The 18107-nt window shown below is 43.9% G+C and overlaps 1 protein-coding gene across 1 annotated transcript; it reads left to right on the top strand.

Annotated features, from left to right (window-relative positions):
• The first annotated feature begins 4819 nt into the window (after positions 1-4819).
• LOC140564470 (D(1)-like dopamine receptor) lies at positions 4820-9300 on the top strand. Its single transcript, XM_072689967.1, has one exon. It carries the CDS (start codon positions 5036-5038, stop codon positions 6443-6445), a length of 1410 nt encoding a protein of 469 aa, XP_072546068.1. The 5' UTR covers positions 4820-5035; the 3' UTR covers positions 6446-9300.
• The last annotated feature ends 8807 nt before the right edge of the window (positions 9301-18107 follow it).

Below are 18107 nucleotides of genomic sequence, written 5' to 3'. Positions count from 1 at the left end.
TTACTTCAACTGCCAACTGAAGAAGACACAACAGTTATCTCCAGAAAGGCAAGCTGAAGGTTTTCCAGTGGTCCTCACAGTGCCTCTGCACCATCAAAACAGCATTTTGAAAATCTCCCAAACAGGAACGGAAAGAGTCTTAGGGCCCTGTGTACACCTGGATAGTATCTGGTATCTGGTTCTCGCTTTCCCATAACGGCTCTATTGGAAAATATGATGGTCTGTTGAAACTGCAAGGACACAAACACTAAGGTTCCAAAGCCTAGGCTGCATGCGTTTTCTGTAATCAGATTCCCTCAGGCAAGTTCCCTCGTCCCCTCGCGCTGGTGCTTTCACCTTTTACCAGTGAAAGGTTTCCTGTGCCACTGGCTGCAACACAACCCCAAAGCATACTCACTCCACCCCCATGCTTAACAGTTGGAGAGGTGTTCTTTTTAATGAAGTTCTTGACCCTTTTCTCCAAACCATAACAATATCATCATCAACCATAACAACCATAACAATATCATCATCAACCTGCCCCGAGGTAGGGCAAGTCCTCAGTAGGGCAAGTCCTCAGTAGGGCAGGACCTCAGTAGGGCAGGTCCTCAGTAGGGCAGGTCCTCAGTAGGGCAAGTCCTCAGTAGGGCAGGACCTCAGTAGGGCAGGTCCTCAGTAGGGCAGGTCCTCAGTGGGCAGGACCTCAGTAGGGCAGGTCCTCAGTAGGGCAGGACCTTAGTAGGGCAGGACCTCAGTAGGGCAGGTCCTCAGTAGGGCAGGACCTCAGTAGGGCAGGTCCTCAGTAGGGCAGGTCCTCAGTGGGCAGGGCCTCAGTAGGGCAGGACCTCAGTAGGGCAGGTCCTCAGTAGGGCAGGACCTCAGTAGGGCAGGTCCTCAGTAGGGCAGGACCTCAGTAGGGCAGGTCCTCAGTAGGGCAGGACCTTAGTAGGGCAGGACCTCAGTAGGGCAGGTCCTCAGTAGGGCAGGACCTCAGTAGGGCAGGTCCTCAGTAGGGCCGGACCTCAGTAGGGCAGGTCCTCAGTAGGGCAGGACCTCAGTAGGGCAGGTCCTCAGTAGGGCAGGTCCTCAGTAGGGCAGGACCTCAGTGGGCAGGTCCTCAGTGGGCAGGACCTCAGTAGGGCAGGTCCTCAGTAGGGCAGGTCCTCAGTAGGGCAGGACCTCAGTAGGGCATGTCCTCAGTAGGGCAGGACCTCAGTAGGGCCGGACCTCAGTAGGGCATGTCCTCAGTAGGGCAGGACCTCAGTAGGGCCGGACCTCAGTAGGGCAGGTCCTCAGTAGGGCAGGTCCTCAGTAGGGCAGGACCTCAGTAGGGCAGGTCCTCAGTAGGGCAGGTCCTCAGTAGGGCAGGACCTCAGTGGGCAGGTCCTCAGTGGGCAGGACCTCAGTAGGGCAGGTCCTCAGTAGGGCAGGTCCTCAGTAGGGCAGGACCTCAGTAGGGCATGTCCTCAGTAGGGCAGGACCTCAGTAGGGCCGGACCTCAGTAGGGCAGGTCCTCAGTAGGGCAGGACCTCAGTAGGGCAGGCCCTCAGTAGGGCAGGTCCTCAGTAGGGGATATCTTGGGCATTACTGTGAGACTGTACTTGGCTAGACGTGAGCTTTTGAATGGAGCAGTACTTGGACTGCAGCTATGACGCAGTATGATATTATTATGGTTGTTATGGTTGATGATGATATTGTTATGGTTTGGAGAAAAGGGTCGAGAACTTCATTAACACCTCTCCAACTGTTAAGCATGGGGGCGGGTTGAGTATGCTTTGGGGTTGTGTTGCAGCCAGTGGCACAGGAAACCTTTCACTGGTAAAAGGTGGCAGGTGTAAAAGCTTAGACAAGCTGTGATACTTGACAAGGGCGGTCTTACCAAGTACTGACCATGCAGGGTGCTCAGATGTTGGCTTCTGGGGCTTTTTTCCTTCCCTTGTCCTATTATCATCTCTGTAAATTGGGAATATGAGTGGACTACATCTTTAGGTGCACTTAAAATCAAGTACTATATTTTACCATGGGTATGTCTGCTTGTCATTACAGGAGTCGAGTACCGTGTTCACCCCTTATTAACCAAAGATGTACAATACATTTAATAGGCAGACAGGGTCTTGGCCTTCTTGGCGTGCAGATGCCTCCTCTGCCTTCACCATTGTTCTCTTCACAGGTTCTTTGTTCCACCGAAGTCTTATCACAGGCAATAATACACTCGAATTATTCTTAGCCCGTTTATTAATAATAAAGAACACAATTTCCCCTGGTGTCTGGCCCGTAATGAATGGTGCGCAATCCTGAAAAAGAAAAAAAAACGCTAATCATTTACGTCACACTCGTAATTCTGCATTGCGCAGCTGAACTCGCTCACAAAAGGTACGAAGAAGAAGAAGCTGAGAACATTGCGTGTTTGTTCTTGAAGACCATTATCTCTTCATCACACAAATTACATTCGAAATCAAGCATGATTGCCTATGAATATGCAGAAACCTGCTCCAGCACAGAGCGGGGTTCCTTTTTTTCCTGATCCGCGGCCACTGGGAGCAGATTATTCATTTAAAGCAACATTATGTAACTTTTTTTTTATCGTAAAATGAAAAAATTAAAAAATCTAAATCGTTGTGATGCTCCACTGGCTGTGATTGGGAGAATGGCCTCGCTGACGTTGCTACTCTGGGCTCAGCACGCTGCTAAGTGCAGTATGTAACCCTGGAGAAGTGGGCAGGACAATGCTTTACCCGAGTCATATTTACCGCCTCAATCCACATGCTTTCACTATCAATGAAGGTTCTGTCTCTATCAGCTTGTCCAGAAGAATGTGTGGCCCAAAGCACAAATGACCCTTCCTACTGTAGGGGGAGCCCACTTTCCTATAAAAGCCAGTTGTATGCAGAGGTCTTGATATCGTTGACTGGTGCACCTTCACTCCAGTCTCAACTACTGAACTCTGTGGCTCCTTCAAAGTGATTGTTGGCATGTCTGTGGTTTTAATGAATGCTCTTGTCTAGGCAGGGGTATCTGGGTGGTATGGCTTCCATTTCCTCACTATTGATCCAGCAGAGCTCCCTGGAAGATCCAAACACTTCTGACATTATTTTGTAGCCTTTTTCAGCTTTGTGCTTGTCAACAACTTCATCTGTAATGTCTTTAGAATGGTCTTCATTTTCACAGCTTTCCTTCAGATTCACAGTCTGACCAGCCGTACTTCCATTAGGGGGTTTCTTTAACCAGGAAAGATGAACGTTTTAAAAATTATTCATGAGGCCAATTATAAGACAATTGGGTTCTCATTAGGGAAGTATCTTTCATGTGTGTAAACGTGGAGCTTCCACACACAGCAGGGGAGTTGAGAACGTTGGAATTTTGGTCACAGATTATTTTATTATTTTAAAAGTATTTAACAGAGTTGTTTAAGACGTTTTGAGGGTCAGTCAGAAAATGTTACAGCATCAAAAACAATGAAAATCAGCAGCAACAGACCAACGGCATACAAACAAGAAGTGAAACCAATCCATGAGGTTTGAGTCGAGTTTATTAATGAGGTTTATTAATGAGGTTTATATGAGGAATTAAGTGAATAAGTTAAAGATAAGATAAGATAAGATAAGATAGTCCTTTATTAGTCCCGCAGTGGGGAAATTCCCAGTGTAACAGCAGAAAGGGATAGCAAGACACTCAGTTACAAAAATTTGGATAAATAATTTACACTATATACACAATATAAATAATAATTAAAAAAGCAATAAACAGTATTATTTACAGCAAAAGACTCTTATTTGCACATGGGGGGGGGGGGGGGGGGGGGTATTGCACATAGTATTCCCTGAACATGAACATGTGTGTGTAGTTAAGTGTGTGTGTATGTGGTCCGCTGGGAGCAGTGCTGGTTGTGCAGTATATAAAGATATATACTGTATAACGTAAAGGACAGTTCTAGCCAGTGGTCAGAAAACACCAGTCAATCACAACCAACATTCAACAACCAAGGTCATTCAATCAATTAATCAATCAATACAAACAGTAATCACAGTTAAGTAGTCCAACAAGTGTGTTAGCTGGCGCTCGGAGGAGACAAAACTATCACAAAGTCTTAACTGGAAACTGTTTTTAACATTTCTGCAGAATTTATTGGTGAAAATGTAAACAACGTGATTCAGGGTGGTTTGTTTTAGGCACTCGAAGGCGTTCAAAAGGACTGTAAGGAGGGATTACAATGGTGGTGAATGGAACCAGACGTCTGGAAAGTTTAACGCCCCTTAACATTCCCTAACAGTAAGTAAATGCAGTACAATGGTTATGAATTCTCCACCTAATACCTCAGACATTGTTTTCCTGTAGTTTTGGCCTAAAATATAATTACCATTTCTTACTTTTTGCAGTGGAGCCAAGAGGCTATATATAATAGAGGCTAATATAATAAGTCTGTAATGATTTTGGGAATGCCCTGCATGTGCCTCTCCACCATGTAATACACTAAACAGGTCTCAAGTGTCAGCCGGAATCTTCCCATAATCATTTCATGTGGCGTATAGAGGTGTTAAACTCCTCAAGACGTCTGGTTCCATCCACCACCAATGTGTGCACTTCTGAACCTTCACGTTTCTCCAGAGCAGAGCGTTTCACACCAAAGCTCTCTGGTTGTCTGTGCTCACATCTTCACCACTTCATTATAGTGCAGTTCTGAAAGTTGGGTGGAGTTCCCCTTTAACAGTCCAACCGCTAAGTCTAAACTCCAGCCAATCATAACAGTCTTGAATATTCAGAGGGCAGCCAATCGAAACGCGTCACCGGTGCACGACGGCGCGAGCCGACGGCGATCACCCACAACGCGCTGAGGGACCAACAGAGAGTGAGAGAATTGGCGCGCGCTGCTTTTAGAGCGGAGCACTGGCTGCAGCTGCCCACCACAGCAAGACCCCCAGTCCAGACAGGAGCTACCCATCCAAACCAGCATGGGCAGGTACGACCCTCATAAAAACACGCGAGGCTAGGTGAGTAGCTCCGGCGCGGATGGACGCCGCGTAATTACGCACGGGAGAGGTGTGGGTTTTACGCGCGGATGGAGCGCTCGGACAATTGGACCAACGAGACCGTGGTGCGCGCAGACGGCGACCTGTCCGATGCTGACCTCGAGGGCGGCGGGAGCGCGCGCGCGCTCCTCGGCTTCGTCCTCTTCCTGCTGATCGTGTCCACGCTGCTGGGCAACACGCTGGTGTGCGCCGCCGTGGTGAAGTTCCGCCACCTGCGCTCCAAGGTCACCAACTTCTTCGTGGTGTCGCTGGCCGTGTCCGACCTGTTCGTGGCAGTGCTCGTGATGCCGTGGGAGGCCATGTCGGCCGTGGCGGGCACGTGGCTCTTCGGGCGCTTCTGCGCCGTGTGGATCGCCTTCGACATCATGTGCTCCACGGCGTCCATCCTCAACCTGTGCATGATCAGCGTGGACCGCTACTGGGCCATCGCGAGCCCCTTCCGCTACGAGCGGCGCATGACGCACCGCGTGGCCTTCGCCATGATCGGCGTGGCGTGGACGCTGTCCGTGCTCATCTCCTTCATCCCCGTGCAGCTCAACTGGCACGAGCAGGGCGGCGAGGAGCGGCCGGAGGGCGAGCGCGACGGCGACGAGGAGCGGCGCGAGGAGCAGCCGGAGCGCGACGCGCGGCCCGAGCGCGCACTCGCCGCTAACGCCACCGCCGCGAGCGCGCACGCCGACTGTAAGGCCAACCTGAACCGCACCTACGCCATCTCCTCGTCGCTCATCAGCTTCTACATCCCCGTGCTCATCATGATCGCCACCTACACGCGCATCTTTCGCATCGCGCAGACGCAGATCCGCCGCATCTCCTCGCTGGAGCGCGCCGCCGGACACTCGCACTCGCAGACGGCGCACGGCCACGAGCCCGACGAGCACGCGCTCAAGACCACCTTCAAGAAGGAGACCAAGGTGCTGAAGACCCTGTCGGTCATCATGGGCGTGTTCGTGTGCTGCTGGCTGCCCTTCTTCGTGCTCAACTGCGCCGTGCCCTTCTGCCGCTGCGTCAGCGACACCACCTTCGCCATCTTCGTGTGGTTCGGCTGGGCCAACTCGTCGCTCAACCCGGTCATCTACGCCTTCAACGCCGACTTCCGGCGCGCCTTCTCGTCGCTGCTGGGCTGCAACAGGCTGTTCGCGAGCGGCGGCGCGGCCGCCGTGGAGGCCGTCAACTTCAGCAACGAGCTCGTGTCCTACCACCACGACACCACCCTGCAGAAGGACGCGCCCACCAACCTCCAGCAGCAGCAGCAGACGGGCGCGCGACTCGACAAGGTCTCCATCTCGTCCGGAGCCTCGCGGAGGCACCCCCATCCCCACGCGCACGCCCTCCTGCCCCACGAGTGCGATGGCGAGATCTCGCTGGACACCATCACGCCCTTCACCTCCACGGGGCTCGTGGAGTGCGAGGGGCTGCCCGGACAGATCATGACCGACTGACCGACTGACCGATTGACTGATCAGGTGGCCTGTAGTCTGTAATCAATAATCAATAATCAGTAATCAATAATCAATGTGCTTTTCATCTCTCTGATCAGCGGGGGTGGGTAGCAGCCACGTTACGCGAGTGCCAGGGCAAGCCCACCGAACTCTGAGAAAGAGAGAGAGAGAGTGTCCAGTGTGATGCTCCCTCGACCACTCCATTCTATGGAAACCAGTGGTGGTGATAGGAGTCAGGGTTGCCATGTCTACAAAAATACAGCATAATAAAGACAGTCCTTACAACATCCAGCATGTATTTGGACCTGTGTTGGAACTGTCTTATGGGGAGAGGGAGTGTTTAGTGTGATGCTCGCTCGACCACTTCACTCTAGGAACACTTGGTTCTCCTTACAGTGATGGTGATAGGAGCCAGGGTTGCCAAGTCTACCAAAATCCAGCGCAAAAATACAGTCCTTATAACATCCAGCATGTATTTGGACCTGTGATGAAATTGTCTTATTGGGAGAGGGAGTGTTTAGTGTGATGCTCGCTCGACCACTTCACTCTAGGAACACTTCGTTCTCCTCATAGTGATGGTGATAGGAGCCAGGGTTGCCAAGTCCACAAAAATACAGCTTAATAAAGACAGTCCTTATAACATCCAGCATGTACTTACACTTGTGTTGGAATGGTCTTATTGGGAGAGGGAGTGGTTAGTGTGATGCTCGCTCGACCACTTCACTCTAGGAACACTTCGTTCTCATAGTGGTGGTGATAGGAGCCAGGGTTGCCAAGTCCACAAAAATACAGCGCACAACTTGCTCCTCTTAATCTTAATTGGTAGAGGGAGTGTTTAGTGTGATGCTCGCTCAGCCCTCCGAGAATAGTCTTCTTCTTGGGTTTCCTTAAAAAGATAAAAGCCAGGGTTGCCATGTCTACAAAAATACAGCATAATAAAGACAGTCCTTACAACATCCAGCATGTATTTGGACCTGTGATGAAATTGTCTTATTGGGAGAGGGAGTGTTTAGTGTGATGCTCGCTCGGCCACTTCATTCTATGAACACTTCGTTCTCCTCACAGTGATGGTGATAGGAGCCAGGGTTGCCAAGTCTACAATAAACCCGTGACAAAAATTGATGATCTTAGATCATCTTAATTGGTAGAGAGAGTGTTCAGCGTGATGCTCGCTCGACCCTCTGAGAAAAGTCTTCTTCAAAAGGAAACGTACTGACTGGGGTTTCCTTACAGTGGTGGAGATAAAAGCTCGGGTTGCCAAGTCTACAAAAATACAGGCGTACAGGTGTTGTGAGCTGTCTAAAGCCACCAGCGAACCTAACCGTACCAATAATGGTAAAATAAAGCTTTTCTCACCCCGTATGCAGACATGAAGCAGAGTGTGTGTGTGTGTGAGAGAGAGAGAGTTCAGAGTGATGCTCACTCGACCATTTAGGAATCTTCCTTGCGCTCAGTTCTGTGTTAAATGGTTCATTCTCTGGAACGGCACCGACTCCAGCTTCTTTCCAGTGGCAGGGTTGCCATGTTTACAATAATCCAGCTGTTTTATTTATATGGTACAGAAGGTTTGGCACCACTGATCTAATGGTGCACTGCTGATTTTCTGAGTGTAATCACGTTTCTGCAGAGTTTCGGAGACGCTTTTTGAGGTATTGGGGTTTTCTATAGAGCCTGGCTTTGAGTTGATGGCTCTATATTGAACCATTAGCTTTACTAAAGAACCCCTGTGTTTACTGTTTATGCCACAGATTTGCACTGTCTGAATCTGAGTCTGAATAATGTATGGATCACAATTCTGCGCAGTTTCAGTGCAGTTCATGTGGCTTTTATTAACCGGAATGAAATTTTCTTTGGCACTAAATCAATAAACGTAATAAACTGAAACATTGCACAATTGTTATTGCCTGTGTTACATAAATCAGTTACTTCAAGGCAGTATCTTCGTATTTAATTAATGTCAACATCATTTCTATAGGTATTTTCATAACTTTATGTTATGTAGCTTTTCAGACGTCAGTTTTAATTCACCATCACTGTGAAAATACAAAATACAGACAGAAATATCTGCTTTTAAAAAAATCCGGATACGCGTGGATGGGGCCTGAGTGCTCAAAAAATAAAAGATCTAAAATGTTCATAATTATTAATAATAGCAACTCTCTGTATTAAGGAACATTATTTAGATTTGGTGTCACCAACCCTCAATGTTCACCACTGTGAACAGTTCTGAGAGGGGGGGGGGTGTTCCTCATTTGGCTTCTAGTAAAAGAAATGAGATTTTTTAATTAAATAAATATATGAAATTAATTCCTGACTGTTTTAATCATGTCTGTTTTAAACAAGTCAGATACTTCAGGGCAACATGATTTTATTGAATTATTAATGATTAATGATAGGTGGCAGGGTTGCCATGTTTACAATAATCCAGCTGTTTTATTTATATGGTACAGAAGGTTTGGCACCACTGATCTAATGGCGCACTGCTGATTTTCTCAGTGTAATCACGTTTCTGCAGAGTTTCGGAGACGCTTTTTGAGGTATTGGGGTTTTCTATAGAGCCTGGCTTTGAGTTGATGGCTCTATATTGAACCGTTAGCTTTACTAAAGAACCCTTAAACCCCTGTGTTTACTGTTTGCTGTCTCCCTTTCTCTCTCTTTACTGGTCCTGTCCTTATCTCTCATGCACTCTCTGTCTCCTCCTGTCCTGCTCTTCTCTCTCACCTTTCTCTCTCTCTCCGTGCCCTGTCTTTCTTTCTCATGCACCGTCTCCATCTTTATGTCCTGTCTGTCTCTCTGATTTGTCTTTTTTTTTTACCTCTCTCTCTCTCTCTCTCTCTCTCTCTCTCTGTTGAATGTGTGTTGTTTTTGGATAAGTGAGAGATTCACAGTATGTTGATAGTTATTATTTGATCTCTAAACTGCAACATAAAAAAGTGTGGAATTACAAACATTGTTAAAACTGGAAGTGATTCCAAACTTTTGAACAGTAGTGGAGCTACCAGCCTCAGTACCGTAGCCTCTGAACATGGTAGACCAGTAACCGCTGTAATGCTGTAGACGATTCACCTCACTGTGTATATTTTAATGGCAGTGCAGATCAAAGGGAAAGGGGTCGTCTGTTACATCTGAAAAAATGTAAACACTTTAATAAACATCAATGGTTACAAGCTCACTTTTCATCTTCAGTTTTTCATGTTTTTTCTCGTTTTTTATAATAATATAATAAACAGTAATATTAGGTTTAACATGACTTTATATGATTGTAGATTATATGTATATTTTATCACATAATTGTAGCTAGTTTGGACAGTAAATGACATTATTAAAGTGACAGTCTGTAAGTTTTGGGGATTTGAGGATTTGGAGACCTCTCTGGTGAGAATGTGTAATTGCACCGAGCAGCGAAAGGGTACTTTTAAAATGTGCTTTGTGGTGCGGTCTCCTTTCAGAGCGGATGATTCTAAACATTGCGAGTTTACAGTTTGTCCGTTTCTTTGGTTTGACAGTGGGTGAACGAGCCGCAGATGAAGATGAAGCGTGATAACTTTTTAAAATTGTAGTTCTCGCAGTAGCCGTTCTGTTTGTATCAGCGCTGTTAGCAGCACTGCGATTGCTCAGATAAGCCTATGGTGCTCGGCCCTTTTTTTTGAGGCTGTGGATGGGACGGAAATACGTAAAAACCTTACACGGCCAGAAAACCCCCCAAGCAAAACCTACCAGACCACTCTAGTTGTTTTTAGAATGCATATATTGGACATTGCAGGGATGGTCGCGCAGCACACTGATGCCATTTATTAGCATATTTTCACCCCTCCCCACTCAGAAACAATAAAAAAAAACATTAAGGACTGCTGCTTTAAATGTGGCAATAATCAATAAAAAGTACAGATATTATGCAAATTATTGCTCTTTTATATTCTTTCACATGCCCAGTCCATGAACCATTTCCTGTCTAGAAAAGGAACATCACTACTACTACTTCTGAACTGCTCCAGCCATAACATTAAAACCACCTACCACATTATATTCTATGGATTCCCCTCGAACCACCAAAGCAGCCCTGACTTGTCAAAGCATGAATTCCACAAGGCCTCCGAAGGTGTAGTGTAGTATCTGGTACCAGGGCATTAGCAGCAGATCCTTTAAGGAGGTCCTATTAGTTGCGAGGTGGGGTCTCCCGCCTTGGGCACCCATAACCCTGTTACTGGTTTACTGGTTCATTTGTGACCTCAACATATTTTCTTGTGGCCTCAATATATTAATTGGTACCCTCAGTATATTATCGTATAGCCTAAATACATTCATTTGTGACCTTAATATAGTTTCTAGTGCCCTCAGCTATTCAACTTTGTTGAATAGTACCTCGAAAAATATGTAGGATACCTGAAAAATCGAATTAATATATTAAAACAATAAAATAATATATTGAGACCATGAGATAACACATTGATGCCACAAGGTCATGTTGAAAAACCATTTATAAAAAATAATATATTGAGACCTCAAGATAATACATTGAGGCTATGAGATTTAGCATTAGCATAATATATTTAGGCCACACATTAATATATTGAGGCCTCCAATTTAGATATTGAGGCCACAAGATAACATTTTGAGGGCACAAGAACATATAGCCTAAATATATTAAATTGTGGCCTCAATATATGAATTTGTGCCCTCGGTATATAATTTTATAGCCTAAATATATTAATTTGTGTCCTTAATATATTTTGTTGTAGTCTAAATATATTCCTTAGGGGCCTCAATATATTAATTTGTGCCCTCAATATATTTTCTTGTAGCCTAAATATATTAATTTGTGGACCAATGTATTATCTTGTGGCCTCAATATATGAATTGCTTCCCTCAATATATTTTTGATTGTGCCCTCTGTGTATTATCTTATATTGAGGCCACAAATGAATATATTTAGGCTATAAGACAATATACTGAGGGCATAAGAAAATATATTGAGGCCACAAATTAATATATTTAGGCTATATGTTCTTGTGCCCTCAAAATGTTATCTTGTGGCCTCAATATCTTAATTGGAGGCCTCAATATATTAATGTGTGGCCTAAATATATTATGCTAATGCTAAATCTCATAGCCTCAATGTATTATCTCATAGCCTACATGTTTTATCTCATGGCCTCAATATATTATTTTATTGTTTTAATGTATTAATTCGATTTTTCAGGTATCCTACATATTTTTCAAGGTACTATTCAACAAAGTACATGTAATGGAAGAACTACTGGGTTAGCGTGAGCTTTACAGGAGATCAGTGTAAAGGGCATTAAGATGACTTTGGTAGAGGAAGTTGATGGAGTTTAGCTGGGGGTTAGGTGAAACTGAGTGTTGCTCAGGGCTCCAGGACTAACCTGACCCAGTTTAGCATACTTAGCTACAAATTGCCGATGGTTCCTGAGAAGTGGTTGCAAATTGGTTGTAGCACCACCCTTGCTAATGAGCCGTTTCTACACAAACTGGTGCATTATAAATTATTCAGTGATATTAGCCTGGTAGCCCACCATGTATGGTAATTATCTGACCATCAGGGGAAGGTACAGGTTATAGGATAAGGCTCTGTAACACAATGAATTGGGATCAGATTTATGTTGATTATTGCGATACTTCAGCCGACATCTAAATCTGCCTCATATTACCGCTTTAGCACATTAGTCCAATAATCCAGCCCTGCCTTTAGAAGAGTAAAGGGTGTGTTCAGTTTCCTTATGTCCACCCTGGCTATCTCTCAGCCCTTTCCATGTACTACGAAATTCACCGGCTGAAATGTAGAGCCCTAAAAATGATGAAACGAGAGATGGTGGGAGAAATAATGAATAGAAAAAGAATGCTCCAGAAGCAGCGGTCATCTTCTGGTCCACCTGGCTGTAGTGGGCTTTTCATCCTCGCAGAACAAAGGCTTTCAGCATCTCTGCTGTCTGGACCTGGGGGAGCCCTAGAGGATCCACCGTGACCTCTTGACCCGACTGTGACCCTGCTTCAACAGGTGTTGTAAGAGAGAAAGAGGGCTGTGTGTGTTTGTCCGGGTGCGGGCCGGGGAATGTGTGTGTTGTTGTAGAGAAGGGACCGGCCCCCAGGCGCGAGTGTTTCTGGGCTGTTTGTGTAGAATTTTATTCCAGAAGGATTTTAGTGCAGAACTGGGTTTTAGTGCATTTAGTGAGACTGGGATCACCATGATGTGGAGCTACACTCCTAAAAACAACTACAGCTGTTCCTTGATTTTTTGTGCAGTTATGTTCTAGACTGTATAGTTTAGGTGTACTTAAGTTCTAGAATGTATAATATGGGTGTAGTTATGTTCTAGAATGTATAATGTGGGTGTAGTTAAGTTCTAGAATGTATAATATGGGTGTAGTTATGTTCTAGAATGTATAATTTAGGTGTAGTTAAGTTCTAGAATGTATAATGTGGGTGTAGTTAAGTTCTAGAATGTATTATTTGTGTGTAGTTAAGTTTTAAAATGTATTATTTGTGTGTAATTAAGTTCTAGAATGGCTTGCTGTGTAGTTATGTTCTAGAATGTATAATGTGGGTGTAGTTAAGTTTTAGAATGTATTATTTGTGTGTAGTTAAGTTCTAGAATGTATAATGTGGGTGTAATTATGTTCTAGAATATATTATTTGTGTGTAGTTAAGTTCTAGAATGTATAATGTGGGTGTAATTATGTTCTAGAATGTATAATGTAGGTGTAGTTAAGTTCTAGAATGTATTATTTGTGTGTAGTTAAGTTCTAGAATGGCTTACTTGTGTGTAGTTAAGTTCTAGATTGTATTATTTGGGTGTAATTAAGTTCTAGAATGGCTTACTTGTGTGTAGTTATGTTTTAGTATGTCCTATTTGTGTGTAGTTATGATCTAGAATGTCTTATTTGTGTGTAATTAAGTTCTAGAATGTATAATGTGGGTGTAGTTAAATTCTAGAATGTCTTATTTGTGTGTAATTAAGTTCTAGAATGTATAATGTGGGTGTAGTTAAATTCTAGAATGTCCTGTTTGTGTGTAATTAAGTTCTAGAATGTATAATTTGTGTGTAATTAAGTTCTAGAATGTATAATTTGTGTGTAGTTAAGTTCTAGAATGTCTTATTTGGGTGTAATTAAGTTCTAGAATGTATAATTTGTGTGTAGTTAAGTTCTAGAATGTCTTATTTGGGTGTAATTAAGTTCTAGAATGACTTACTTGTGTGTAGTTAAGTTCTAGAATGTCTTATTTGGGTGTAATTAAGTTCTAGAATGACTTACTTGTGTGTTGTTATGTTCTAGAATGTCTCATTTGTGTGTATTGATGTTCTAGAATGTATAATTCGTGAGAAATTGTGCTTTAGAATGTCTAAATTGTCTGTAGATGTTTTAGAATGTCTCATTTGTGTGTAGTTATGTTCTAGAATATCTCATTTGTCTAATCTAATGTAAACCGTATGTTCTAGAATGTGTGATTAGTGTGTAGTGATGATCTAGAATGTTTAATTTAAATTCAGTATAAGATATTTTGTCTGTTCATTTAGACTGGACTACACCACTGGCCAGAACCCACCCAGCCTAACACTTTACAGGATGAAGAAATTCACAGCGGAGTATATTTAGGGATTCAGAGTGACCCTCCTCTGTTGATGTGTGTGTCCATGCGTGGTCACCCTTCACCCAGCACTCAGTAAGCTCTGAAAGGAGGCTTCAGGGAAGCAAATCTTGGTTTTACAAGGCTCGGCTGCTAATTGTGAAAAGATAGCTGTGATATTTTATTATTGATCTGACATTATCCTCTGGTGCCCTCTTCATGCAGCCGTAGACAGAGTGCCAGCGCTCCGTGCCGTAATTAGCTCAGCTTCTGCTCGACCCTTACCTTTAAAGTTTTTACAGGAACTGGGAATAAATCTGAGGATTAAAAAGAAATCAAGCCAGCAGGCAAGCAACGAAATGTCAAATGCCAAATGAATCATACATGGGCTTATGAGGATTGTGGGGTGGGGGGTGGTCAGTGAAAGAGAGAGGAGGGGCATTGTTCTATATTGTAAACACAGAGATTCGGGATTCAGTATTTATAGGAGAGTAAATCTGGTTGCTCAGTGGGGAGTTCAATAAGTAAATAGTGCTTCATTGAGATGTGAACAGTCATTCAGAGTGAGTTTAGAGGAAAACACTATTTAACAGTGGTGGTGATGGGGAAGGGAACCGGACATCACAATGTCTACTATGCAAATATAACAGTTCATTTACTGCATAAACTGACCAGTGATTATACGCAGGTCCTCTAAGTGTTATATATCATGTTGATGAGGACAAATCTGCCACGGTCCGAGGGCTATTTTGCCTTGAGGTCAATGTATGCTACTGAGTCGAATCTATGCTGTAGCCCATATGTAGCCTAAAGGTAGGTTAATGTTAGGTTTAGGTCTAGATTTAAGTAAAGGTGTAGATTAAGGTTAGGATAAGGTGAGGTTTAGGTGTGGGTTAAGGTGTGGATTAAGATTAGGTTTAGGTGTAGGTTAAGATTAGGTTTAGGCGTAGGTTTAGGAGTGGGTTAAGGTGTGGGTTAAGATTAGGTTTAGGTGTAGGTTTAGGTGTGGGTTAAGATTAGGTTTTAGGTGTGGGTTAAGGTGTGGGTTAAGATTAGATTTAGGTGTGGGTTAATGTGTGGGTTAAGATTAGGTTTTAGGTGTGGGTTAAGGTGTGGGTTAAGATTAGGTTTAGGTGTGGGTTAAGATTAGGTTAGGTGTGGGTTAAGATTAGGTTTAGGTGTGGGTTAAGGTGTGGGTTAAGATTAGGTTTAGGTGTAGGTTTAGGTGTGGGTTAAGATTAGGTTTTAGGTTTGGGCTAAGGTGTGGGTTAAGATTAGGTTTTAGGTGTGGGTTAAGGTGTGGGTTAAGATTAGGATTAGGTGTGGGTTAAGATTAGGTTTTAGGTGTGGGTTAAGATGTGGATTAAGATTAGATTTAGGTGTGGGTTAAGATTAGGTTTAGGTGTGGGTTAAGGTGTGGATTAAGATTAGGTTTAGGTGTGGGTTAAGGTGTGGATTAAGATTAGGTTTAGGTGTGGGTTAAGATTAGGTTTAGGTGTGGGTTTAGGAGTTGGTTAAGATTAGGTTTAGGTGTAGGTTAAGATTAGGTGTAGGTGTAGGTTAAGGTGTGGGTTAAAATTAGGTTTAGATATAGATTGGCATGTATCTTACGTGTGGGTTTAGGTGTGGGTTAAGATTAGGTTTAGGTGTAGGTTAAGATTGGGTTTAGGTGTGGGTTTAGATTAGGTTTAGGTGTAGGTTAAGATTGGGTTTAGGTGTAGATTGGCATGAATTTTTTATGTTTAGGTGTGGATTGGGGTGTGAGTTTATGTGTGGGTTAAGATTAGGTTTAGGTGTATGTTAAGATTGGGTTTAGGTGTGGGTTTAGGTGTAGATTAAGATTGGGTTTAGGTGTGGGTTAAGATTAGGTTTAAGTATAGATCGGCTTGTAGGTTAAGTTTAGGTGTAGATTGGGGTGTGGGTTAAGATTAGGTTTAGGTGTGGGTTAAGATTAGGTTTAGGTGTGGGTTTAAGTGTGGGTTAAGATTAGGTTTAGGTGTAGGTTAAGGTTAGGTTTAGGTGTAGATTAGGGTGTAGGTTATAAATTCCTAACCTGGACACATTAAATATTATTTATCATACTGACATATAATTAATAATGTAATTGCGTCACATGACCCCAGCCTAGCCTAAGAATTAAACTTTAACTGTGCCAGCGTTTGGTTCGAACGTTGAGCTGAAGCAGGATAGAGCAGAGTGAGACGCTGTGTGAAGCTCTGCGGCTGTGGAGTGTGTGTGATCAGGCGCTGATGGGAGTGTTGCAGTGAGCTGTCGAGATGCAGTATTAACATGCCTGGCCAGTCTAACAGCTCTTCTTCTCCTTGTCTGAGCTCCTCAAGTGTCCCTCACTCACTGCAATCACCTCACTGATGGCCTCCGCCAGCGCAAACAGAAGAGAGGCCGCAAATCAGGTGTACGCAATGCAATCTGCGTGGGTGTGTGGCTGTAATTTATCTCGCTCACTTTATCTCTCTATACATTATGTGTCCAAATGTTTGTGGACACCCCTTTCAGTGAATGCATTCAGCTACTTTCAAGTTGACTACAGCCCTTTGCATGGTACTGTATACACAGCTGTCTGATAACATACAACACCTCTCAGACCTTAATTGGCTTGTTATGGCTGTGGCTTGCTCACAGTCATCGTTAGGAAAGGCCAGGTGATGCCAATTTCAATGCTCTATAAATAATCAGACTCCTCGAACCTTGGTCCAAAAATCATCAGCCATGGGCTCCTCTAAGCAGCTGCCTATCACTGCTTGGCAAAGCTAAAGAAGACATGCTATGAAGATAGCAAAGTGTTATCAGGTAGTCGTTTGCTTTTTCCAGTTTGTGATGTAATTAAGAAATGGCAGTTAGCAGGACAGTGGAGGTCAAGCTGAGCTCTGGAAGGCCGAAACGTTAATCATCTTTAAGGCATGTTTAGGGTGGTAGTAACTTCAGGCTCCAGCAGAAGCAGATGTTTGTGATGGGCTAAAAAAAGAGATGCCAAAAAGGCCTGTTCTAAAGGCCACAGTGTTTAGGAAGTAGCAGAATCTGCAGGTGTATCTATGCATACGGTCATACGGGTCTACCAGCAGTGGCAAAAATCCCAGTCTACAGGTCATTCTTCTCCGAATTATGGCTGGAAGACAAAACTGATGGACAGGGAGCAGCCTGCAATGTGTCTAGGCTAAGGTGACTAACTGTTTGAGCTAAAACAGGACATTCAAAACAAACAAAATATATATATATGAACTAAAATTCTAACAATTCCGATGTGAGTTATACACGACGTATAGGCAAACATGTAGATTTTGGCATAATCATAGGAGTGTATGGAGCTGAAGTCCCCTCTTATTGGTGCCAAGCAGCCCTGCAGCCCTTCAGATCGGACATTTTTCCAATCAGTAACTTAGAGCATTTGAGTTCCCAATGAAAAAGCACAAAAGTTCCCATAAATCCCGGCAAATGTCTATGTCTGCAAACGATTAAAAGTGTTGTTATTACATTTGAATGCTATTATGAACTTCTCTCAGGCTTTTGTACTCTCCCCTCTACTGTTCTCTGTCTTTCTGTTCTTTCCTCTGAAGACGTCAATAACAATTTCACAATAAAGACTGTAATTAACCTCAGTTGACCCTATGTGCTTCTATAACACAGGTTCAAATGATATATAATCGTGTGTGTGTGTGTGTTTTAATGTATTTTTAACACCACTCAAGATCCCTGTTTGACTGAATGAGCATCTCGCAGTCTGCACTCAGGCTCTGAAAAAGCCCACAGCCAAGCTTACAGCTTGCGGCATGTTGGAGCACTGAGTAGGGCTGTTACCAAATACATCTGCCGTAACTGCATAGTACCAGAGAGAGGTGAGAGCAAGAGAGGGAGAATGTATGTGTTGGAATGTATGTATGTAGAGTGGGAGAGCGAGAAAGCAAGAGAGAGAGAACGAGAGATGAACTCAAGGTGGAGTAAATGTTAGCTAGCAAGTGCAATCAGAGACAAATTAGAACTTAAAGAACATAGTCTATGAGGTTCTGTAGCCATGAGGAGTAATGAAAAAGAGTGTGTGTGGGGGGGAGGGGTTGTTAACATG

This window comes from Salminus brasiliensis, chromosome 10, assembly GCF_030463535.1.
Source record: "Salminus brasiliensis chromosome 10, fSalBra1.hap2, whole genome shotgun sequence".
Taxonomy (NCBI): Eukaryota; Metazoa; Chordata; class Actinopteri; order Characiformes; family Bryconidae; genus Salminus; species Salminus brasiliensis.
The sequence above is the reverse complement of the archived record's forward strand: the minus strand, read 5'-3'. Positions and strand labels throughout refer to the sequence as shown.

What these genes read in the sequence shown, in the direction of transcription:
- LOC140564470 (XM_072689967.1), top strand. Translation starts at nt 5,036, where the DNA reads ATGGAGCGCTCGGACAATTGGACCAACGAGACCGTGGTGCGCGCAGAC.